General features: G+C 39.1%; 2 protein-coding genes across 2 annotated transcripts in view; one reads left to right on the forward strand and one right to left on the reverse strand.

Moving 5' to 3' along the window:
- Positions 1-25,314, reverse strand: part of LOC143757334 (uncharacterized) — a 252,183-nt gene that overhangs the window by 58,637 nt on the left and 168,232 nt on the right. The window lies entirely within an intron of this gene.
- On the forward strand, positions 20,688-22,168 carry LOC143757460 (V-set and immunoglobulin domain-containing protein 10-like 2). Its single transcript, XM_077248536.1, has 2 exons — positions 20,688-20,812; positions 21,572-22,168. The coding sequence occupies exons 1-2, from the start codon at positions 20,755-20,757 to the stop codon at positions 21,976-21,978; spliced, it is 465 nt and encodes a 154-aa protein (XP_077104651.1). The 5' UTR covers positions 20,688-20,754; the 3' UTR covers positions 21,979-22,168.

The following is a 25,314-nucleotide window of genomic DNA, read 5'->3' on the forward strand; positions in this document are numbered from 1 at the left end:
GTGTTTGTTTAAAAAAATAAGGAACAAAGCATTCCAAATAGGTATATAAAATATATAGGCCTATTTATTTTATAATAGGCTATATATAATTTAAAAATATATAGAACAAATACTACTATATATAGAGATAAGTATTTTTTTCTATGTATTATTTATTCAATTTATATTATTTAGTAATTAGTAATTATTATTATACACACACACACACATATATATATATATATATATATATATATATATATATATATATATATATATATATATATATGGTAACACTTTACAATAAGGTTCATTAGTTAATGTTAATAAATGTATTAACTAACATGAACTAACAATGAGCAATATATTTGTTACTGTATTTATTAATCTTGGTTAATGTTAGTTAATACAAATACAGTTGTTCATTGTTCAGGTTCGCAATGTATGAACTAATGTTAACAAATATAACCTTTGATTTTATTGAAATTAATATTAACTAAGATGAATAAATTATGTTTTATAGTAACAATATTTATTAATAAATATTGTTCATTCTTAGTTCATGTTAACTGAACCGTGTTGTAAAGTGTTACTATATGTATATAGCCTATATATATATATATATATATATATATGAGCATTTATACATGAAAGAGTTATAAAAGGGAAAAACATGTAATGTGTAAGGTGTATACGCCATATTAAACATGGTAAAGAAATAATTTCTGTATTATTTGTATATGATCTCAATTATGCTCATGCCACTGAAACAAACCTTTCAAATATCCATGACTATTTAAGACTGGTAAAGAATGGCCTAACTATAATTGACTTTTATTAAATGAATATGTTTTAAATTCACTTCGAGAATAACACAGGAACCACTCATGACTGATCAGAGTGTGTTGTCCTATAACTTTGCGGAACACAGTTATGCGATTGTGGTTTGGTGAACGAAGCTCACGCCTGCTCTGTCTGAGACATCAGACACATAACCTGATCTGACAACAGAGGTATCAGATGTATCAAACCTCTTAGATCACTCCTTACCTGGCGTATGCCAAGATCAGTACTCTTCCTCTTGGAGGCATGATACCCTCTGATACATTGGACCCTCAGCGCTGGTTGTTCAGTCATCATTTCACAGGTGAGCACTCCCTCTGGTGGTGCAGGAAACTGTTCAAAGTCCAAAAAGTCCCTTTAGTGAAGCACTGATGCATTTACTACTTTACTCTTAGGTTGTCAAAGCAGGCAAACCTCATAAAACAAAACTATGATTATGCAAATCATATGTCCCAAAGTGAATTATCCATAGTTTCATATCCGACAGACTTGCACAAAATGCACCAAAAGTTGCACCACAGAGAAATCAACCCCTCTCTAAACTGAAGCGCAAGCTAATCTAATTGTGCGCATACAAATAGCTCCTTTATGAGCTGGTTGTGTTTATATGTTTTACCCCAAGGAAGCATGCTTTATAATCTCATATACATGATGAAACCTTGGGAAATGTAGGACTCTAATTATGCTGTTAAATTTGTGTAGTAAACCCTGATAAATGGACAGAGTGGTGTTCAGTTGAGAAGTAAAAAAAAAAATGAGGATGGGATATTTTGCACTGGCAAAAGTGTATTGCTGAAAAGAACTGGGCTCTTTCTCTTTGTCTCCCAGATCTGGTGTTGTGTTACACTCTCAAATGCCAAGCCTGGAGGAGAAAGTGGGAAAGAGAGAGAGATGAATGAAATGTACCAAGAAGACAGTAAGCATCTTTGTAGAGATACAAAATTGTGTATTGGATTTAACCCTTGTGTTATGTTTGGTTTCTGATAGACACAAAGTCCATTGCTTGAAAATACATTTAAAGGAATAGCTCACGGAAAAATGAAAATTCTGTCATAATTTACTCACACTCATTTCCTTTCAAACTTGTATGACTTTCTTGTGCAGAATTCAAAAGAAGATTATTGTGTCCATGCAGTAAAAGTCAATGGGGTTTCCTACAGGTTTGGAATGACATAAAGGTGAGTAAATTTGTAATTTTTGATTGTAAATTATCCCTTTAACATTGAGGTTTCAGGATGAGACACCAGTTGTGTCCTAAATGACATACTTTACACCATGCAATTATGTCCTCAACCATCTAGTGTATACGTTTTAGATGGTTATTTTGTCATCAGACTCCCATTCCGCTACTAAAGGAATGCTGTGACAGTTTGACTGCATGAAGTGTCCAAAATGCCACATTATTTTTTTTCCAGTTAAAGGGGACCTATCATGCCCCTTATCAAAAAAAATGATTATGTTTTCATGCTTGAATGTTAAAATTAAAAAAACATAATTTATTAACATATTTGACATTGTTGCAGCGCCTCTCTCCCCAGTCTGTCAGTAACGCTCTGTTTAGTTCCGGTTTATATGAAGCCTCTCCTTCTGAAAAGCACAATGTGCTCTGATTGGTCTGCTGGAACCGTGTGTTGAGATTGGTCACCCAATTCGAGCGTATCTCAGAAAATGTCACACCCCTACCATGAGTTTCAGCACACTGTTAACGCAACTCAACCAGGCCTCTGCTTTTTTTCTCTTGCGTGCCCATTGGGTGGGAATTATTTAAATGAGGAATATGGTGACATGTTCCTGGGAAGAAAACTCAAGACTAAATCGGGGCGTTTCAGGGAGATCATGGCAGAGTGGTATAGAGAAGATCTCCCTTTGGAGTGACTTTATGCTTTGTAACTTTGCAGACCTTTTTCATGCTCAAACAGCAACATAACACAATAAAGAGAGTTGAAAATGTAAAACAGCATAATAGGACCCCTTAAAATAAGTGCATCATCCGAGCATTTAAAGTGCACTTGTTGTTGTATTTTTCAGTGTGAGCACACTACTCACAATATACTATAAAGTGTTATAAAATAGTGCATAATAGGGGTGAAATGGTATTCGTCCTGAACCGTCACGGTACGGACGTCAAAGTTTGGTGCATACAGTCAGATGACGAATACAGTCAGTCACAGGTGATCCACACTTCAATCCAGAAGGGGACGTGCGCGGTAATGCAACGCTGTTTGCTAACCGCAACAACAAGAAAAAGAGCAGAAGAAGAGATTGTCTATACCCTAACCAAGAGTTCAGGTGGCACGCAAGAGCTTGCTAGTAGCCTATGAGGTTCGATTCATTTTTGTGACGCACTCCACAAACTTCACCGGGATGACAGAAAGTTTGTTTTCTTTATTTTACAAAAGCACAGTGTTTCATTTTTATTTTGAGAAACTTTACAGTTTTGAATGATGTCTTTCTCTTATCTGTATGACCATAAACGAGGGAGTATTTTAAGTTGTTTCCGCTGTTAAAATGAGACAAAATAATTTGTCATTGTGCTGATTTGTGTGGTGGAAGTCTCACTACAGTCCACTGATGAAATATGCGTGTCCTGGAAACGGGAAGCCTCAAGTGCCGCCTCACTCTGTCTCCTCGTGGAAAGTTGAAGTAGGCTCAGAAGTAGATGCCACCTTTCCTCCTTCTCGTTCAACTTTCTGTGATTTCTTGAAAAAGCGTTATATTGAACTTTGTGCACCAGCCATTGTAATGAACTCTTACGCGCAAAGAAAATGTAAATGGCAAGGCATGTAAATGTACCGAACTCATACGGAAAACCGAGGTACATACCGAACCGTTACTCTGTGTACCATTACACCCTAGTGAAAACGTACGCAAATTGGAATGCAACTAATGTGTTGCTGAAGTTAAACAACTCTCAGCCTCAGACGTCATGCACACAGCCCGCTGGCAGAACGTCTGGAACACTTAACTGGAAACAATTCAGGATTTTAGAAGAACGCTGTTGTGTTTAAGACTGTGACAATAAGTGCTTATCAGGATCAACAACAAAAGTATGTGAAGTATGTAAAGTTCTTGGCATAGACTCCTTAAAATACGTCCAAGAGTTTTACTCACCGGTCTGTTATTGTAGGGACATCAATGTTACATTTTCACACCCCTAAACATAACGATGAACAAAGAGAACTGTGATTGGTTGATTTACATGTCAGTCAGATGGCCTCTGGGCATTGGCCAATGAAAGCTGCTATGGAATCATCTGCCGTCAGTCTGAAGGTCTGGCTACGCGAGACTAAGGTTAAACTGACCCTAAACAGAAACAACGTTACTAGTAAGGAATAATGTACAGTCAGCCGGTCATTATTATTAAATAAACACCTAACGAGTGGTCTTATATCATTCGTAAAGTGTTTATTTTTCAATAATGACCGGCTGAATGGGGATTTACTTGTTACACTTATTTCCACTTATTACCACTTATCAAATAAAAACAGATATTGACATGAAATATTGATTTCAATTTAAAATAATTGTAATATGTGAGAGAAGGAGACCACAGTGTGTTACCACAGACATGAAGCAGAGCTATGTAGAAAACAGCAATTATTCACAAATATTTGAACACCGAATGTGTGATTGGCCAATCAGAATCAAGTTCTCCACAGAGCCATGTAATAATATTAGATGAACATGGTCACATTTCTGAAAAGTGCATGGAAACATATTAAAAGATTTGGAGGGGAAAGAGGTTCACTTCACAAACTATTTCACAAGGTCTCTGGAACAGTTACAGTACATCTCTATTTTTTTAATCCTGTGCACATTAAATGCCTGTACCCAGTGAATGTGATGATTAATTTCTTTCACACAGTTATTTAATTATATCGCCCATATAAAATGACCCTCCGTCTGCAGACAGCAGCAAATAAAAGCATCAGAGACAAGACAGTATTTTGAAACAGAGACAGAGAGACGCTCAAATCATTTCCTCCCGGCACTGATCATTTAACACACAGAGAGCGTGATGTGTGTTAATACAGACGTTTGGGATGCATCTCCCTCCTGCCCATCTCGCTTCTTCATCGCTACCCTCAGCCGCTGCGTGCCACGCCGGCAACCGCATCAATTAGGCAAGGAAATGAGAGATAGACGCAAGAACCAAACAGAATATAAAGAGAACGAAAATGAGACAGAAGAGGAAGGTCAAGAGTAAAGACGGAGAGCGAAACAGTGGGGAATGAAAGATCCTGAGGAGGAGAAAGGGGGAGAAAGAGTGCGAAAGCAGTGTTGTCATGGAAACTGGAAAGGATCTGAAGACCAAAACAAGAATGTAAATTGGTTTACCCACCGTGAGTCTGATGGAATTGGATAACAAGAGGAGAGAAAAAGAGTGAATGAATGATAGAAACGGAAAACTGATGTATGATTGAGGGGGAAAGAAAAAAGTTATGAATGTCAAAGTCACATATTAACCAGATCAACCTAAAATAATCAAACCTGTGCCACAAATATATAGGAAGTGCTTAAGAGAATAGTTGGTGCAACAGGAGCAATTGGAAGAAAGAGCTTCTAATTACTCAGCCAAATCAGTGACTTAAGAAATTACGAAGTGCTTTTAATTAGCCTTGGGAGGAACTAAGGTGGGTTAAAGAGAAGCTTGTGTGTATGTGTGTTTCTTTGTTGCCTTGTTTGTCTTTCGCGAGTTTAATTTAGCTTGTTAGTGGTGGGAAGTTCTCTGGAGACTTGGAGCTTCCCCCACATCAGTGTTTTATAGAAAAATGAAATAACTCCATCACAGACAGCCACCGGCAGGGAGGGAGGGAGAGAGAGACAGAGAGAGAGAGAGAGAGAGAGAGAGAGAGAGAGAGAGAGAGAGAGAGAGAGAGAGAGAGAGAGAGAGAGAGAGAGTTGGACGAGTTCCCAAAGAACACTGAAGATATTAAGCATTGAGACTCTGATAGTAGTTACAGACTAATATTTCAGAGTCAACAATGTATATCACCAGTGTATTCTTTTTAGAATTACTCGAAATTGGCTCAAGCTACATTTGGAGGATGATATTTCATCACTTTCACTCAAATGGTATTATTATGCAAGGAACCAAGTCATTCTTCTTTGGGTAACACTTTATTTCAAAGGTCCACTTTAGACATTCTACTAACTATAAATAACTTTGCAAATACAAATCAACTAACTTTCATTAGAGTATTAATAGACTGTCTGCTTAATATCTGCTAAGACTTTGTTTTGATGATCCCCCAAAAGACATTCTTCTGACTATAAGTAACTTTGCAACTACATCAACTTGCTCTATAACCTGAGCCCTAACACCTAACCCGACCCTAACAGCCTACTAATACTCTAATGAGTTAGTTGACATGTACTGTAGTTACAAAGTTATTTAGTAGAGTGTCTAAAGTGGACCCTCAAAATAAGTGTAACTCTTTTTGGTGGATCTACAGAGGAGTCAAAATATGGGAGCAAACATTGTTGTTCTTAAAGAGGTCAAGTGCCTGATTTGGATTTGCAATCCATTTTACTTCCATAGTTAGACTAAATGTAGGGCTGGACTTGGTTGAAGAGGAGGGGTTGAAAGTAAGAGGGGTCTGTGGGGTCCCCATGACCTCCAAGGGGTCAAGGTTAGGCTGCTTAATGTGGTTCAGGCCAGCCCATGTTTGTAAAGCCCAAAGTACTGGCTACGTCTACATTAATCCGGATAGATCAGGATAAAACCTCCTAAAAGCTGGAACAGACATAATAAAGTTATTCTATTCTTCTGGCAGGATCATTTTATATAGCAAAATATCTCACCATTCACTGATGCGTCCAGGTCGCACTCACTCACCATTATATGTTTGGTCTAAAACACAACTGCTCTCAGTTTTACGCAACTAAAACTGAACGCAACTGAAACGCAACTGCTCTCATGTTTTGTCGCAGGGCAGCAATTGCAAGTAAATTTTCTGTCATCTTTCCAGGACTGCTTGTACAAAGTAACATATCTTTAACAACAGTGTGAAAGTGATTAGCACATACAGGTGAAACTCGAAAAATTTGAATATCGTGCAAAAGTTATAATTTTGATGATTATGGCTTACAGCTTATGAAAACCCCAAATTCAAAATCTCAGAAAATTATAATATTAAAAAAATTTATTAAAAAAACGATTTTAAAATACAGAAATGTCGGCCCTCTGAAAAGTATAATCATGCATATGTATATACAGTAGTTATATATAATAAATATATTAGTTTCACCTTTTCATTTGAATTACTGAAATACATGAACTGTTGCACGATATTCAAATTTTTCGAGTTTCACCTGTAATAGGCACAATAGCGGTATTAACATATATCTATCGGTTCAATATGCATCACATGACTAAAGATGCATTATCGTTTTCGAATACCTCCGTTTTCACACTCCACAGTACAACGCGAAAACTGCCAAAACGGAGAGAAAAAGAAATTAAAATGTATTAGTGTGGAAAAGCCCTCGGTTGAAATTGCGGGGCCCTCTAAGTACAGGGGCCCCTAGAATCGTCACCACCTTTCGCCCTGTTAGTGGCGGCCCGGTGTGTCTCCAGTAGTTTGTTGTTGTTTTGTCTCTTCCATTTCTTTTTCGTCTGTAGGGGCAGCCACAAACAAAACCAATTCAAAGAAGTGGTCGACAAAACCAACTGTGTTGTGAAGCCAACAGTGAAGATGTAAAATTAGAGGAACATTCTGTGTGTTTGACCTCTTGTCTTCATAATTTGATTGCTTTTACCACTTTCGTTTTTCTTCTCACTCACTGGCTCAGCAGCCAACCAGAACGATCTCTTTCACCGACTGTCTGACGCAGATTTCAACGTGCTCAATCGTCCAAAAAGCCACCGATGGAGTCCGACTAGCACCAACGGTAGAGGAACACACAGCAAAATAACTGACAGACCCTGACGCTGACCAGAGGCTTAAAACAATGGGCAGTGTTGCCACCTTGTGGGCAAAATAACTAGTGCAACAACAAAAAACAAAGGCACAATTGCAAGCTGTGCCTATGGAGCATGCGTGGTAATAAATATCTGGCTGTGCAAGTGCATTACGCTGATTATGAAATTTACGTCAAACTCACTGTACAGATACAATAGCATATCTATAAAAAAAGAACGACTCTGAGCTTCTGTCACAATTCAAATGTATCTGTGCATTCTGACAGCACACGATTTATCTAAAACGAAGGAACAAAGTAAATAGCATTCATTTGTATTCCATGGAAATTTGACTCTATGGAAATCTATAGCACCTAATAAAGACTTTGTATAGATCAATTTGCGTGACGGTGCTTTAATCACGTCTGCCGCTTTGTCTTTGTTCTGGGTTTGTTTCTTTGATGAGAAATGGCAGCCACTCGAAGGACGAAGGACGAGTAAGGTTCATTCAAGGCTGGAACACTTCCAAGGCCAGGTACACTTCGTATAAAGACAATGGACATTTAGTCAAAACACACTCGCTAAAGGCAAAGTGAGTCACTTCCCGCAAATTATTCTCCTCAGTGAGTGAAAGCACATTTTTTGCATGTTTCCAGTTTCGATACCATCAATTTCTGATCTTTTTACATTTTCAAAACAATACTTTACTCTTCCCACAGCTTGCCACCCACCTTTCTTCCTTTCTTTCTGTCACACACACACACACTCCAACATCACGCAGCTGTATTTTAACACTCTGAGCTGCTGGAATCCCATCATTAGTTGACAGGCTCACAGTCTTGCCTTGATAGGTCAGTTGCCTGGCAACTAATGGTTTCCGTGGTGACAACAATACCCCTGCCATTGTGTCTGTAAGTCATCTTAACCTGCTCCTCGTCGTGAATGACCCTCATTTCTGAAAGCACCTTGCATTAGCGGATCCGCTGCCAAATAAAAGCCAAAGCTGTATTTTCAAGCATCTGAAACTCTCTCAGAATCAGAATGTACATCAGACATTGAGATATAGCATACGTGCAGGTGTGCAGAATAGCACACGGGTGGTACGTGTTCTTCACTCTTGACCAGCTCTTGTAAAATTACCTGTTGATTGGCGTGTTAACACTCATGCACTGTAGTGTTAATTGGGCTAATGTGAGGTTTTGCAGGGCTAATGAGGCACTAAATAATTCATGAATCTCCCATGCCCCTGTTATCGGAGGTGGGAGATGTTCTGCTACCTGCATATTATTATAACCTTTATTTTACCAGGAAAAGAAGCACACTGAGATTTAACAGGAGCGTCCTGGCCAAGACTGACAGTCACAGCACGTTTGAGTTTAACAGATAACATCCACACATAAACACATACACACACAAGCAGATCCAATCAAATTTCAATATCAATACATAACTAGTTAAAACATCTAAAGCCCGATGTTTCATTCTCCAAATCTTTTAAAACTACTTTGAAAATGTCCAATGAAACCAGCTCGCTAAGTTTCATAGTTTCAAGTTTTATACAAATTAAAATTACAACATTCTTTCTGAGTCTGCTACTTTGTAAATGAATATTACATTAGGAACTGATTTGTTTTGAAGCGCTCAAAAATGTTGCAGAATTGTTCATTTTATAGTGAAAAACAGCAACAGTTTATACTAATTATTAATAATAATCAGGTTAACAATTCTTCCAGCAATACAGTTCATTGCACTAATCTTGTAAAGCAAGGTAGTAACTAAGTTTGCCAAGTAAGACATATTCCTGGATTAACATATTTTGTTGATCCTGCAACAACATTTCTGTCTGACATTTTTTGTCCTAACCCTATCCCTACCTCTAAACCTAAAGATAGCCATAACTTCTCCCTAAATCAGAAGGAAATTATAGTTGAATAATACTGCATAAACTATTTCACCAAGTCCAACATGTTCCTGGAACAACATTTCAATCAACCAATCAGATTTGAAGGGACAAGTTTACAGTTTATGTCAAGTTTGGACTTACAACCAGGGTTAGGTGCTTCTACATCACTATTATTCACCCATCATTTCCCTCTGATTTTAGGGAGAAGTTATGGGTACGGTTAGGTTTAGAGGTAGGGATAGGGTTGGGACAACATTTTTAGACAGGAATGTTGCTCCAGGATCAACAAAATATATTGACCCAGGAACACGTCTCACTTGGCAAAATCACACTGACAGCGCGTTAATACAGAGTATAAGAGAAACTAGACATTTTAGACTTAAATTTTGAAAATTTAAAACCATCGATTATAGACCTATATATATATATAACTGTAGGAATATGGTAGTAGTATGGGTAGCTGTCCTGCCAAGTCCTGTGGTATAACAGCATTTTATTATAAATACATAAGCTCATCATAATTAAAAGAATAGGCGTCCATTAAAAATAATTTTGCGAGACCACATGACTAATTAAAATGAGCTGTATATTCATCATAAGAATCAATCACACAACGTTTTAAATTTTTCTAATAAAGCAGGAATAAATACATCAATAAACAGACACATAAAGGTATACTTAATATATCAAAATCTATTTGCCAGAGTTTTCTCCAAAACCAAAACAATGTAGCCATAATCCAGATTACATGTAAAACCACAAGATGGTGCCAGAGTCTTTCCCAAAACGGCACTTTTTAAGAACACTACAATTGGACAGACTATAATTGCGGATATTGAACCGTAATAGGCCTATTGATTGTAATGCCTAAATAAATAATTGAAAAATATTGTTGACAGTTCTGTGCGGGTTGGTAACATTATAGTGCACAGCGAGAGGTTAAAAAACGACATTATTTGTCACTCTCTCAAACATAGCCAACATCTCCACTGCTTTCTTTGGGAAAGACAAAGTAGGCTAAATATACACTGCACGGGAGCACCAAACCTACATCAAGGTGCATAAATGTGCTTGTAAAATAATGAATTTGAACGTGACTATCTTTGTTATGATAAATTAAGTCGCTTTGCTTGAAGGTTTCAAACATACTTGTCGCAGTACGCCTCATCTGTAACACGAGAGCACCTAACAATCTGGACTCCATTAGATTCTTTCTTTTGTCTCTCTTCACCCTTTCTTCTTCCTTTCCTCTCGTCATTTTCCCTCCTGTTTTCTTTCTGTTTTTACTTTGTGCTATTCATATTCCTTTCATTAAGCGCTGCTGGTCCCACAATGCACTGCTTCTGGGCTGCCTGGCAGATGTTTCACAGTTTGTGGCACTAGTAAGTTCGATCAGTGTGTGTGTGTGTGTGTTTTCCTATATTTTAGGCATGAATGTGACTGTTTGAATTAAGCATTAATGATTTTCATTTGCACACATTTAACATCTGCAAGTTTACAGACATGTTTTTAATTATAACCGTATCCCGGTAAACAAAAACATGATCTAAGAATGTTTTACTAATGTTCCCATTAAGTTATATTCATAGTGAAAATGTCACTATGAATGTTCTATAAACTTTCAAAACATCTAGTTTGTAAAAATGTTTTAAAAAGTTTATTTTTTCTTGGTTATACGAACATTAAGGATATTTTGCAGACATTATGGGAACGTTACTTTTATATGAGCTCTGAATATTCTAATATAAGTAGTAACATTAAGGGGAGACAACATTACATGATTGAAATAAGATAAAGTTTCTGTGCTAACGTATTGAGAGCATAATTAAAGACCAGATAACTTTGAACAAATGTTCTATTAACGTTGCTGGAAGAACGTTTGTGTGTAAAGCCATTCTCAGACTACAGGAGTTTTAAAATCTTATCCGATTGTGAAATCTGGTTGCATCACGTGCATAAGGAGAATCTTCACAGATTTTCTTCTTTCAAATCTCAAACCTGCGCATTACACACTACAAGATATTCTTAAGATTATCATGGCAGATCACCTCATGGGATCTGGATCTCACAGGGAAGCGGATGCAAACAAAATGGATACTGTGTCACATCAACTTCCTGTAGATATTATATAAGGAGACATAAATGCAGTCGTGTTGTTGCTACGTTTCAACCAGCCGTTCCTCCATCTCCATTGTCCACCGGACCCGTACAGCTGCTTGTTTTTTCGCGGTCGCCATTTCAAAAGTTACGTCACTTACGTCTACTTGTAGACTTGTCTCTCATTGGCTATTGTGGAAGTACTGATGTATAGTTGTAATCATCCCAATTTAAAATCCTAAATATTAAACATGTTGCCACACATTACCAGATTATCTGAGCCGAACATCGGAACCGACCAATGCCCTGGACGCTCTTTTCCCCCAGAATGTCGAAAGGGGTAAATCGGGCATACATTTATCGGGCTTAACTTTAAGAGAACCTTTCCAGAATGTTCATAGAATGTTCCCTGTTAGCTGGAACGTATTATAAAATGGATGACGAGACACCGAAAACTAGCAAGAACGATCCTAACTAATGCATCTGGCCTCGCTTTAAAACTCTCTGCAGCCAATCCACAGCCAGATTTTATAGACACACTATTTATGCTACAGGTCACAGATAGCATTAGCAGTCAACGTTGTGTGTGCGGACAAAACTGCAGCACTAAGTTCTTGGTTCCTACCCGCTCCTCCCTTTTTACTTTCAGAACGCTGTCCCTGTAATTGATCCCAGATTGTCTGTTTGCATTGCCAGAAGCGATTCATATCGTTTTTATCTTTCAGACAAGCCCTCTACCGTTTCCAGATGGAGAAGGCACAACAGGGTTCAAGTTTGTTTTTCAGAAAATGTAATGCTATAATGTCTTTGACTCCCACAAAAAAAAAAACTGTATAAAGCAACAGGTCTGTAAATGAGTTCCTCTAACCTCGGACAGATGGGAAGAGCGAAAGTGAGAGAAAAAGCAAAAATGCCCTTTCTTCTTGTGGCTGTGTTCTCGAGCAGCATTCCCGAGGATAATTTGTTTACTCGTCTGTTTGTTTGTTCACCAATGTTTATTTGCTCTCCTAAGTGTTAAGAAAGCATATTATCCTTGTACATTTCAAACACTGCGATGAGGTCTGCTTTCCATTGAGAGAGAAAACGTTGTGATGGTTGGTGGCTTTCCAGGGCAGTTCCGGTGGCGAGGGAACGTGTTGTGTGTGTGTGATGAAATGTATGCAGCCTGAAAAACTGGCGTGAAAATTTCACTCCTCTAATGTTAGCAAATGTTGTAAAACTTAGAGAGATGTTCAATGGCAAGACGGATATTCTGAACAAAACCATTCCAAAGCTACAAATCCAATAAAGCAACGTCTATAGCCTTTTACCTTCAAAATTCACTACTGAGATTAACTTTGTATGCAGTGTTGCTTCTCAGTATTGAATATATTTTTTTAGATATTTTAAAGGAAAATCAGAAAGCAAATACAAAACACTACGTTTGTATCCTTATGCTTATAGCACAATTTCTAATTTTGCAAGTAACTTTCCACAGACAAGGTTAGTAAACAATTTTATTGTACATGCTAACAAGTGTTGAAATAGTGGGTCTCATTTTACGAACCATGCGTACATGGATATTTATGCATAAAATCTGCGTACAGATGTTTTCTCATAGAAATTACACATGATTACCCATCAATGTACCCATGAATTTGCACAAACATTATTCAAAATTTTAATATGGTTACATATATAACAATCACATACTCACAGTGGCCTCAGAAACAAGTAGCATTCAAAAGTTTGGACCCATTTTTGTTAAAGAAGGAATACTTTTATTCAGCAAAGACATTAAATGAATCAGTGACCTCACGATTTACACAAAAATATTAAACAACACAACTGTTTTCAACAATGATAATAATAATAAGTGTTTCTTGTCTTTGGATAAGGGTCGATGAAAATTCAGCCTTGCCATCACAGGAATAATGTACATTTTAAAATGTGTTAAAATATAAAACATTTATTTTTAAATTTGAATAATATTTCACAATAGATTACTATTTTTACTGTATTTTTGATCAAATAAATACTGCTTTGTTAAGCATACAAGTATACACTATTGTAAATTGAAAAACTAATGACTCTAAAAATGTATGAATTATTTCTGATTAAGAATAAATAAAAGTGCAGCCTGTATTGGTATGTGCAGGCTGCAACTTTTCATGCGCACATAAATGCATGCATTGAATCAGACACAAACTGACAGCTTTGATATTTTAAACATTAATTCATGCTTCTGTATACTTTCCCCATATACTTCCATTGTAAATGTAAATGTAAATGCAAATGCAAATTATTTTCTGCAATAATCAACAGCATGCCACAGATGTATTTAAGCCTGAAATATTCCTGTTTGTGTCTTTTGGAAGAATGCACATTGCCTAGTCGCTGCCGTCCTGTGCCAGTTGTTCTCAGCTTTGTCCTTGATGTCTACTTATGGTGTCCTTCATCAGTTATCAAGCCAGGCGTTGAGAGGACAGCACCGGTATGATCTCTTTGAAGGCCGTACCGTCCAGCTATCCTTCAGATTCAATATGAAGCCTAATCTCCTCTCTTTATCCCAATGGTATTTATCCATGAGATCATCAGAAGCAGTGCTGGATTGTAAAGGCCAATTGCACATAATTGCTCACTGGCTCTGAGACCGAAACAAGCAGCTCTGGGAGCAAAACACAGCCACTGAGCTGAGGAGATACGAGATAGACATCAGAGAGAGTTCAGGAAGTCATTTACAGAAAGATACCATATTTTTCCTACTGACCGAAGGAGGAATTGTAAAACTCTTCCCATCTTGAGGGATCACAAAGGAGTCAATGAGAATGTGAGAAAAGTGTGTGGAGTGTATTGAAGATTAAGTAAACCGGCCACGCTTGCAAAACGCTTATGCCCACGTCCCTACGGAGCTGCTTTGCGTTTCGCCAAAGAGCGCAAATTGAGCTTCTCGTTTTTCCTTGGACCGTGAGAAATATGACATCACACGAGTGCAGGAAATCCTATTTTGGAGCCTGTGAATGCTTCATACACATGTGCCGGCAAGAGCCAAGAGCAGGGGGGTTGAAATTAATTTTCACAAGCTTCTACTTCAGCTTCTTTTGGCAAGACACAGGAAAACAAAGAGGCCTGTTAAGGGCCACCTGCTCAGGGAGGATTGTGGGTAAGCACTTCCGCACACTGAACAGCTGAAGCGGAGCCACGCAGGCAAACAGCCCTGAGGGAGTCTTTTTCTCCGACTGGGGGTCGGGAAGATTAAGAGGAAGCAGGAAGCAGAAGATGAGGTCGTCTCGGCCACTCGACCGTGGGCGTGATTGCGAGTGCCGAGGCTTCTTCTCTCTGATGGACAGTAGAGCGGTCTGCATGAAGTATATAAACGCTCCACGCTACATTTGAAGCCAAAGTCTTTCCACATGTTGTTTGCAGAAGGCCTCTTTGGTGCTTTTTCTCATCTGGCTCTTTCTAGGTCAACTGGACCGCCCCTTCTCTTACACACACATCGTGCACGGTCCCTGACGTGAACCTGCGTTCCGCTTCACAGCCGCTCCACCGAAACATAAGCAAGCGTCTCCGGGGTTTTGTGGTTTGCGCATATACGCACACAGGCCGGTCTCGCTGTGTCACGGGTCTCTCGCTTCCTCTGTGGCAGGTCAGCTGACCTGTGAAATTCACTCTAGTGTGACCGCCGCTTGGCAGAGCCACAAAAACATCCACGGCACTTTGAGAAGCAGTTAAGCTCATCCATTCAAAGCCTGACACACTTTGTTGACAGGCCACAAGCCCCTCTCCATCATTAGGAGGCTGAGAGGACCTGTGAGAAGACATAACGGTATTGCCCTTGATGTGACAGCCAAAGATATTACGCAATATACTCAAACTTTGAGCGTGGAGCCTGGGAAAATGTGGTTTGTGTGTACAGTAGGAACAAAACACGAAGCTGTCAGCAGCTACGGTAATGACAGAATTAGGAATTTATAAAGCAGGGTCTGTCCGCCACTCACCCTGAAGCTAGACTGGATAAATCTGATGCTGCTGGAATGTCCCATAGGCTCCTCTGTAATCCTTCTGTGGCTACAAGTTATGAAAAATTTGTGCTATTTTTTTCCGCCTTTGCTGTGCCGTCCACTTTTGCCGTCTGGCGTCCTCTATTTTCTCATCATGCCTGTATTTCTGTCATCTGTCCCTAACCTCAAACACTGGGCCAAGACGACCGAACCAGAGCACAGCTGGTGACTGCAACTACGAGAGATAAAACAATATGAGAAGAGAGGAGACAATATCAGATGAGAGACGAGGGAGATGACGTGAGCTGAGACAGAAGGAGACGAGACAATTTGAGAATAGATTTTAATAAAATGAGACAAGGGAAGAAGAGAGAAGAAACAAAACGAGGAGAGGAAACAAGATCAAATGAGGTAATGTAATATGAGACAATAGGAGAAGAAAGAAGACAAGATCAGTTGAGAAGTAGGAGAGAAGAGGGAGGCAAGGTGATGATATGAGAATAGAAGACTATATGACGATAGAAAAGGAAAATGAGACAAGATAAGATGAGACAAGTTGAGAAGTGAGGAAAGGAGGAGGAGATGAATTATGGTTAGATGCGAGAGAAAAAAGAATGGATGAGAGAAGATGAGACAAGAGGGGAAAACATGTCAAGTCAAGATGATACAAGAGCAGCAATATGAGGCAATGAAGACGAGACAAGAGGAGAAGAGATAAAACTAAATGAGATGACAAGCAGAGAAGAAACAAGACAAGAGGAAGCCATGCAAGATGATACAATATGAGAAGAAATGAGACAAGAGGAGATCAGATTAGTGAGGAGAGGAGAGAACAGGCAGACCATGGTGTGAATAAGAGGAGAAAAGATTAGACAAAAAGGAGAGGAGAATGGATGAGATGAGACAATAAGAGACAAGATGAGAAAACATGAGATGAGACAAGAGGGGAGAAAAGAGAGGAGATGTGTGAATGCACACTGCAAACCCAAATGAAAGTACTGGGATACAAGAAAGAAGGAGAAAACACACTGAGCTCTCAGCTAGGGGAGGAAATGCCAGGTTTCATATTGAAGAACACAGAGGGAGATTGTGCAGCGCAGCAAATTATTAACTACACACAGAGCTCAGCCTGAGGCATTAATGACACACACCGTATCTGCACATACTCAACAATTACAGCACAAACACCATCTGATCCTGATACGGCATTCTTGAATCAGTGTAAACACAGATCCTGATGCAATCCTTTTAGCCGAGGCCAGACGTTGAAATCATTATATGATCATGTGATCACTGAAAAGGAAATCAATGGCAGAGATTGTGCTCTCTCTCTTGCTGACTTTATCTCTTAGTACATTGCATCAAATAACTGTCTCCATTTAAAAACGTACCATTCTTGAGGTACCTTGAAGTAAATATCAACGGTATATGAATATAGCAATCTTCCAGTAGGCCTACCATAGTATTCATAAAATCACTGGGTGCGAAATCATTCACTAAGCATGCGTTTGCACAAATTTGTGTACGGACATTTTCACGAACAAATAATGATTCATCAATAATCTTTCATCTAAATTTAAGAAAAAAAGGAGGAACAAATTCGTACGCAAAAATCACATACCCTTGGTGGCCTTGAAAACATGTTAAGATGAAATTTTAAACATAGATATAGATCTTAGATCAGTAAAAGAGTGTGTGTTATAGCTCAAGCTGCGAGGTAGATCTGCATAAAGACGCAGATACGTGTGTATACATACAGCTGGCTTTTCAGAGGTCTGGGATGTCTGTATAAAAGGTGTTTATTGCGTTTGAACTTGTGTTGAGGATGCCACTTTTGGCATTGCTCAAGGATCTTGCATAATTTACAAGCTTTTATATATTTATTTAGAACACTCCGAATTCATCAACATTAGAACGAGGTTAAGAACAAATTATCTATCTAAAAAAAAAAAACTGTATGGTTTTACGATTTGATATCATCATTGTACCATGAAACTTTGTGTAGCCTGCTAGGATTTCAGTGATTACCTGCGATTATTCCACGCTCAGCTTCTCTGGGGAGAATGGAGGAGTGGGCGGGGCTGAACTCCGGGCTTCTGCGTGATGATTGGAGAGTCTGTCCAAAGACTGCATCTCCTTTCGATTGACAGCGATTTTGTACTATAAAAAGTCGCTGCCGCTGAAGCTGTTTGAGCTCTTTCCCATCGCAGGTTTTGCAAGTGTAGTCGAAAGACAAACTCCTGCAACCTATTTCTTGGTATTTGCTTGGCGAAATTGCTAGGCAAGTTTCATCATACATTTTACACAATTATACACCACATTCCTTGTTTCAGTTTAACCTAAGTATAAAAAATGAACAATTTTTATGATGTAGGCTGTAAATGAGCTTCCCCTCTTTGAAAGACCAGCAGCCGCCACTGACACACACAGTGCTGCCAACTCCCTGCCAGGCACAGCCGGGTCTGTGTTGAAAGAGCACCACACCTGAAAGCTTTTACCCAGCAAACAGGCCTCAGATAAGACCCAGAGACTTGTACCTTCCCCTCCAATCTCTCCAATCCTATCTTCTCTCATTGCCATTCCTCCCTCTTGAAAAAAAAAAACCCACCCCCAAAACATTTTGTTTTTCTACTGCTCACATTTTCCAGCCAACAACACCCCCCCCCCCCCCCCCCCCAACCCCCAACCCCCCCTCTCTCTCTATCTCTCTCTTTCTTTCCCAGGGCTGTAGGTCTGCAGGAGCAGATGTGTCTGGCCTCCGCAGTCTCAGACTGCTTTAATAAGGGATGTGTTTCACCGGTAAGGAATTCGGTCAGCCAGTCCGCCCCATCTGAAGCAGGCCCACTCATCCTACTCATCACAAATCAACTGCGCTTTGGAATCTCTGCCTTTTATCTACCTTTCATCATTGTGGTTGTGTGATGCAGCATCTGCTGTAATAAAATTGCAGGGGTTGCTTTTGTCTGTAAACTTGCAGAATTGTGGCGTTCCTGCCAAAGAACATTTTGTTCGATACAATATGTGCAAATCAACGGACTTCAGCATATCTCCGCAAAAACTGATATAAACACATAATGACTAAAATTGAAGGAATAGGTCAAAAGTTACTTAAACTCTTCAAAATAAAAGTTCCAAAATTGGGTTTTCATAGCAATGCATGGGAAGAACCATTTTTGGTTCCCCAAAGAACCTTTCAGTGAACAGGTTTAGTCTTTTTTAATTTTTTTTTTAAATCATTTTGCCTGTGTTAATGCCAACTATACATACATTTTGGCACGCGTGTATTTTTATTGGAATTTTAGTATTTCACCCCCATTTTCTTGAAATAAATCTATTTTACACTACACAAAAATATGGTTCTTTAAAGGTGCTTTACAAGCAGTAACAGTTCTATTTAGTACCGTATCATCCTGAAGAACCCTTTATATGCTGAAATGGTTATTTGTGTTAGAGTTTAGTGTTCTTTATTCATGCCTTTTTAAATCTGTAACTGTCAAAGCCTCCTTATTACTGATTTTCTGGAGCTCAGATATACAACTCCAGTTACTACACAGACTGTCAACATAGGCCTACTCTCAACAGGTAAATGATTTCTTTCTTAAAATGTCTATAAATTATAACTTTAAAAATTCTAACAATCATTTCCTTTCAATCATGTCTTTTTCTCTTTTAGTTTAACAGAACATGTAGTGTGAGCAGCTCTGTTCAGTTAAGGATACTCATCTTCTCTTCTCCACTAAGGAAGTAACAGAGATATGGAATTTATGATCCATATTGCTTTATTTTTGTATTATTATGACTTTATGCCTAAACATACCCATTCACCAAAAAAAAAAAAAAACATTAAATCTATACAATGACTTTATATCACTTTTTCCTTTTAACATGGTAAAGGCCTCATTCTGTCCATTTTTGCTCATTTTGGCCTTCATGAACATAATTGTTTTTACATAATCAAATGGAAGAGACACAATGTAACTCTAAACTCAATTGTGTATTTCAGATGCTGTCACGTATCATAACCTCATCGTCTGCAGAGAGAAACTGCCTCTCAGAATACACACATAATGAAGGACGTAAATAAATCATAGGGGATTGTGAAGATATTTCACTGGAACTTGGTCTTCATTACATCTACATCGTGTTCCATGTCAATTGTTATTTATTGATGTATTCAGCTAACAACTGTTATTAGAGCACTGTCACTGTTGGGGTGGTGATGGCGCAATGGATAAGACACATGCCTATGGTGTGAGACCCGGGTTCGAATCCACTGTGAGACACCAATGTGTCCCTGAGCAAGACACTTAACCCCTAGTTGCTCCAGAGGTGTGCGACCTCTGACATATCTAGCAATTGTAAGTCGCTTTGGATTAAAGCGTCAGATAAATGTAAATGGATATATCTATGTGTAACTTTTTTCAATTGACGCACAAGGGTTAAAATAATCATTTCTTTCTTAGAGAACAGTTTAATAATCTAAATAACTGTTTTCCACTATAAAGAACCTATAAAGAAAGATCTATGTATCTATCTATCTATCTATCTATCTATCTATCTATCTATCTATCTGTCTGTCTATCTGTCTATCTATCTATGGTCTAAACATTCAGGCTTTTAAACAAGGAATTTATCTTGACAAATGTAAATTGTTACCCAGCAACCAAAGTAAACAGTGTGTGGAGATGTGTGTCCTTCTCACTGACCTCCTCTGAACTTGAACTTATTTGAACAGGTAACCGTCAGATGGGATTTCAGAAAGTCCTGTCCCTGAACCTTCTCAATAATGAATGATGCAGTGTCATCTCCAGACACTCTATACCCCACTCTGCCAGCAGAGAATGAAAGAAACCATGCGAACAGGGCAGTGCAACTCACTAATAAATTATTTAAAGTAACTGAGATGAAGTACTCTGTCAGTTACCTGAGTCCCAGTAGACTCTTCATTGGAAGGTTCTGGTTTAGATGGGACAGAAGAGAAACTGTCCAAATGCCTGTTGTCGTCTGTAGGTCTGCTTTCAGCATTTCCTGAAGTTTGTGGCACCATGGGGATCGCACGATTCTTCCCCCTGCTCTGTTGCTTCCTCTTGGTTTTTGTACACGGTAAGGAGCAGCAATGATGGAGGTTAATGTCTGTTTTTGGTTTGTGTTTCACGAACGTTCTTGAAACAATGCAAGAGGAGAGAGTGTTTGTGTTTGAAGTGGAGTCATAAATAGGGAAACGCAGAACTGGGCGTTCTGTTTATGCCTTTTAGTTATTAATGCAATAATATTTGCTTGGGGAGATTGTTGTTATTGATGAAACCAAACTGAGCCAATCAGATTTTAGTTTGCATTTTTCACAGGTTTTAGTTTAGTGCATTTATGTAATCCTCAAGCTTTCATATATGATAAAGGTAATGCACATTCAGCCATTTTTTCAGCATTCATGTCCATCAAGTAATAGCCTATTATATAATATATGGCACTTGTTGTGGTGTTAATTTTGTTTTGCTGACCGATACAACAGGGCTTGCACTTTTTAGGTTTTCTCAAGTTTTAGGTTAGCACTGCCAATGCGAAAATATCCATTTCATAGTTGCATGTGTCACTTATTATTAACAAATTTTACGCAGATTAAAGTGTCCGATAATAGGGTACATAATAAAACAAGTAGGCTGTTCATATAAATCTCAATTTGGCAAGCCCAATTGAAGGGCGATTCACCTTAAGGAGATTGTTCTACTTTATATCATGTGAGCATGCATCATTTAATTATATTTGTCAAAAGTACTGGGTACAAAACTTTAGGACAACTTTTGTATATGATTTCTGGAATTTTACTGACAAATTTACAGGTAGACTGTGTTTGTGTGTGCTTAGGTCTAGATATCCCTGACCCAGATGAAATCGAGTACATCAGGCAAGAGGTTCAGGCGACAGTGAACAGCACTGTGCACCTTTATTGTGGGTCCCATATGCCCACCCTGTTCATCTGGGTCTTCTCCAGGCCAGGCACAGAGAGAAATGAGCCTCTGGCCTACAACCACGGACAGGGCACCAAACTCCTGGCCTTAGCCAGCACCCTGGGAGAGATTTCCCTGCTCACCAACACAACTACTCTGGTGATCGAGGGGGTCTCAGATGACGCCGAGGGGGTCTACACCTGCCAGGCCCTATACGATATGGATGAACCGCCTAAGGTTACGTTTTACTACACCCAGCTGCATTTACAGGATGAGGAAGAGAGATCCAGGGGGTCGGGGTCCCCGCCCCCAGAGAGTGACTGAGGGGCAGTTTAACTAACAAGAACAGTAGAATGTAACTAATCAAAGTTTTCTATAGTGGACAATATACCGTATTTTGTGACAGCATACAATATTTGTGTGAAGGTAATTCATTGCAATTCAGTTAGGATTGGGCAAATCCCTAAGAGTGACATAATCACATACATTAAATGAGTTTTAAAAACGGATAAAATGCTGTTCATTGCTGTGATTTCATTTCAACCAAAACATCTTTTTTCCTACTGAACTAAAATGCAAGGCCTAAACACCCACATCCAACTGACACCGCTGTCCTCCGAGTTTCAATCATTCCATCCGAGGTGCCAATAACACAGTCATATCTGTCTGTGAATATCTGTGTTGCTAAATATTTTGTTTTTAGGACACCACCAGGAAAATAACTATTCCTTAGTGTGGGAAATAAACAGCCTTTGGCCTTGAGTTATGGAGCCATAAACCATCATGTCTGGGCTTCCATGCTACAATAGATCAGTCAGAAAACCAGAAGTACCGATATAAATATTGGTCACATAACTCAGTTATTTTTATGATGGGGAATTCAGCCTTGGTAATTGCTACACTAAAGCAACGGGATTGCACCACAATTGTACCACAAAATGATATGTCTACAGATTATAAACAACAAATTTGTGTTCTTATTGCTCTTTCAATATTTTTGCTTCCTCTTATTTGACTCACCATATTGATGAATGAGATTTTGCAAGGTACTGTACAAGATAGTCCTGAATCAACAAACATAGGCCAACTCTATTGCAAAACCGACAACTCTAACCTTAACCCATAATCAGAAGGAAATGATAGGTTGATAAGCCGGTTATATCCGGTTGGGTAAATTCAATAAAGTTGCAGTACACTGTGATTCATTTTACCATTTAATAAAAGCACCCAAGTTAGTCAGCGCAAAAGTACTTATGACTAGATGGTCGTTTTTTACGTAATCCTATAAGTTTTGGTGCCAAACAAGCTGATGGCAGAAAAAGGAGGATGCAGAAAGAGGAGTGCAGTTATGCCATCTCCTGGAATGGAGTGTGAAGCACTAACTGGCATTTAGTAAAGCAATGGTAACTGCCACAGTGTTCCTGTGAAATTTGCTTACATATTGGGTTGCTTGTTTTTTTACCAAAACCAATTGAAGCACTTGAAAATTATCAGCAAACCACACGCTTTATTATGTGTTAAAGAATGTCACAAGGTATTGCCACTGTATGAAATTCATCCAACCAGATATTAATTAAGTTGTCTCCTTTTCTTTTCACAGAAGAAAAAAAGTCATACAGGTTTGGAAAGACATGATTAGTTGATATTAATATTGTTCCAGGATAAACAATTATATCATACTTGGCAAAATGACACTAAGCAACAATACTGAAAGACATGCTCTTTCTCCCACCTCACAAAGTAAGAAAAAAATAATAGAATTGACTTTCACACAGTGTCAGTTGGGACCGGAAAATGTTGTGAAGGTTGCCTGAGGTAACGGCTGGTCCTGTCAGCATGTGTAAGTGATCTGTCATTATTGGTCTAATTATGAACCGGAGAACAGACACGTGGAACGCAGAAGTGTAAAGCAGGTCTGACCTTTATCCCTTCCACACCACAGAAATATAGTGATAGCCATGCATAATGTAAGCCCCATATGAAATAACAACCCAATCATCAGCTGACATCATAAGTCGTGCATACATTTCCTGTTGACCGTGGAGATCATGGTCAAGAAAATGGTAGTTTATTTGTTCAACACTGATTATGGGGCTGAAATTTGCCTAAAATAATAGAGGGCTGGGGCAGGGCCAGAGTCCCAGAGTCTTTGTACGGTTTTGTAACCTCTCATGGATAAATGGCTTGGAAGCTGAGTCAAATCAGGCCACTCTCAGAACAAGAGACAAGAAAAGAGAAAGAAACACGGCCTAATTCATGAGTGTTACATTCATTCAGGGTGTGCCAAAGTGACAGGCGAAGAATGGTGGGCGGAGGAGGGGGTTGGAGAAGGCGCTAACAGGTCCACTCAGAAACTGGGGGAGGAATTTTTGGGCTAGACAATGGGTACATTTGTTCCCATGGTACCCTTAATAAGGGTTCTGAGTGCGGTGCAGGAGGCAAAAGGACAGGGTGGAGGCAGGGCAAGTAAAGAGCGACTTAAAAGTAGGTCTTTATCAGGAGGTTCTCAAACTTATCTTCATCTCATCAAATGACCTGATCTCGTCAACATCCCTTCTTCTTTCTCTCTCTGTCACAGTCAATCTATTCTTTCTCAGTGTCTTTTCCCCATCCATTGTTTCTGGAATCTTTCTAAGTAGAACAGGGATGGGCGACCACAGTCCTGCAGAGACAGGTATGTTTTTTTAAAGATGGAACGAAACTCCGCAGGACAGTGGCCCTCCAGGACCAAAGTTGCCCATCCCTGCAGGACAGTATCAGATGGTTTTAGTATCAAATGGTTGGTGGCAAAGTGGCTCAGTGGGTAGCAATGTTGCCTTCCATCAAGAAGGTCCTTGGAAGGCCTTTTCCTCCGGGTGCTTCGGTTTCCCCACCAATCCAAAAACATGCAGTATACTGTAGGTGAATTGGATACGTTAAATCGCCAGTAGGTGTGAATGTGTGTGTATATGTAAGTCCCAAGCCATGTAATAGGGAGGGGTTGGGCAAAACCTGGTGACCTACTCTGGAAAAAATCATCACCAAGAAAATTAATGGATAGTCTTTTGTGAATAGAATCGCCCATGGAATCACCAAGAGTTGGATATGACTGACATGATTAGAGAATCAATTGGTTTTAGAACCACCAGTTCTGATTCTCTTGGCCACTTTTATGCAAAATGATTTAAATTGCATTCAGTTCTTGGATTCCCTGGTAATTTAACCCATGACCTTGGTGTTGCTTGCATCCTCCTCTACTATTTGTGCTACAGGAATGACTTCATGGCTCAAGCTATACAGGACACCACTCTAACAGTCATCTTCACCATATTAAAAGAAATTCACAGGTCTAGGAGGAGAAGCTTCGATATCATTTGTGTGATCTGATATGACTCTGGGCCTACCTGTGCCTGTTGTTTAGATCCTGACTTTGGTTTTCCAGCTGAAGCCCAGTGGAGCAGAAGGAATATTTTAATGTCCAGACACGGTCAAGCTCAGCCAGAATTTAAGAAACCAGCTTGAAGTGGCCTGGATTGTGCGCTAAACGGTTTGCCACAATCTGGAAACAGTAATACCTCCTGTCTTTCCTCCATCTACATTCTTCTTTCCAACCAAAAATGACAGATGGAAGCTTCATGGTGTCAGAGGGTTTGTGGGGAACAATCCAGCAGGCCTGGGTGT

This window comes from Siphateles boraxobius, unplaced genomic scaffold (assembly GCF_051911475.1).
Source record: "Siphateles boraxobius isolate OS27281-9 unplaced genomic scaffold, OSU_SipBor_1 30, whole genome shotgun sequence".
Taxonomy (NCBI): domain Eukaryota; kingdom Metazoa; phylum Chordata; class Actinopteri; order Cypriniformes; family Leuciscidae; genus Siphateles; species Siphateles boraxobius.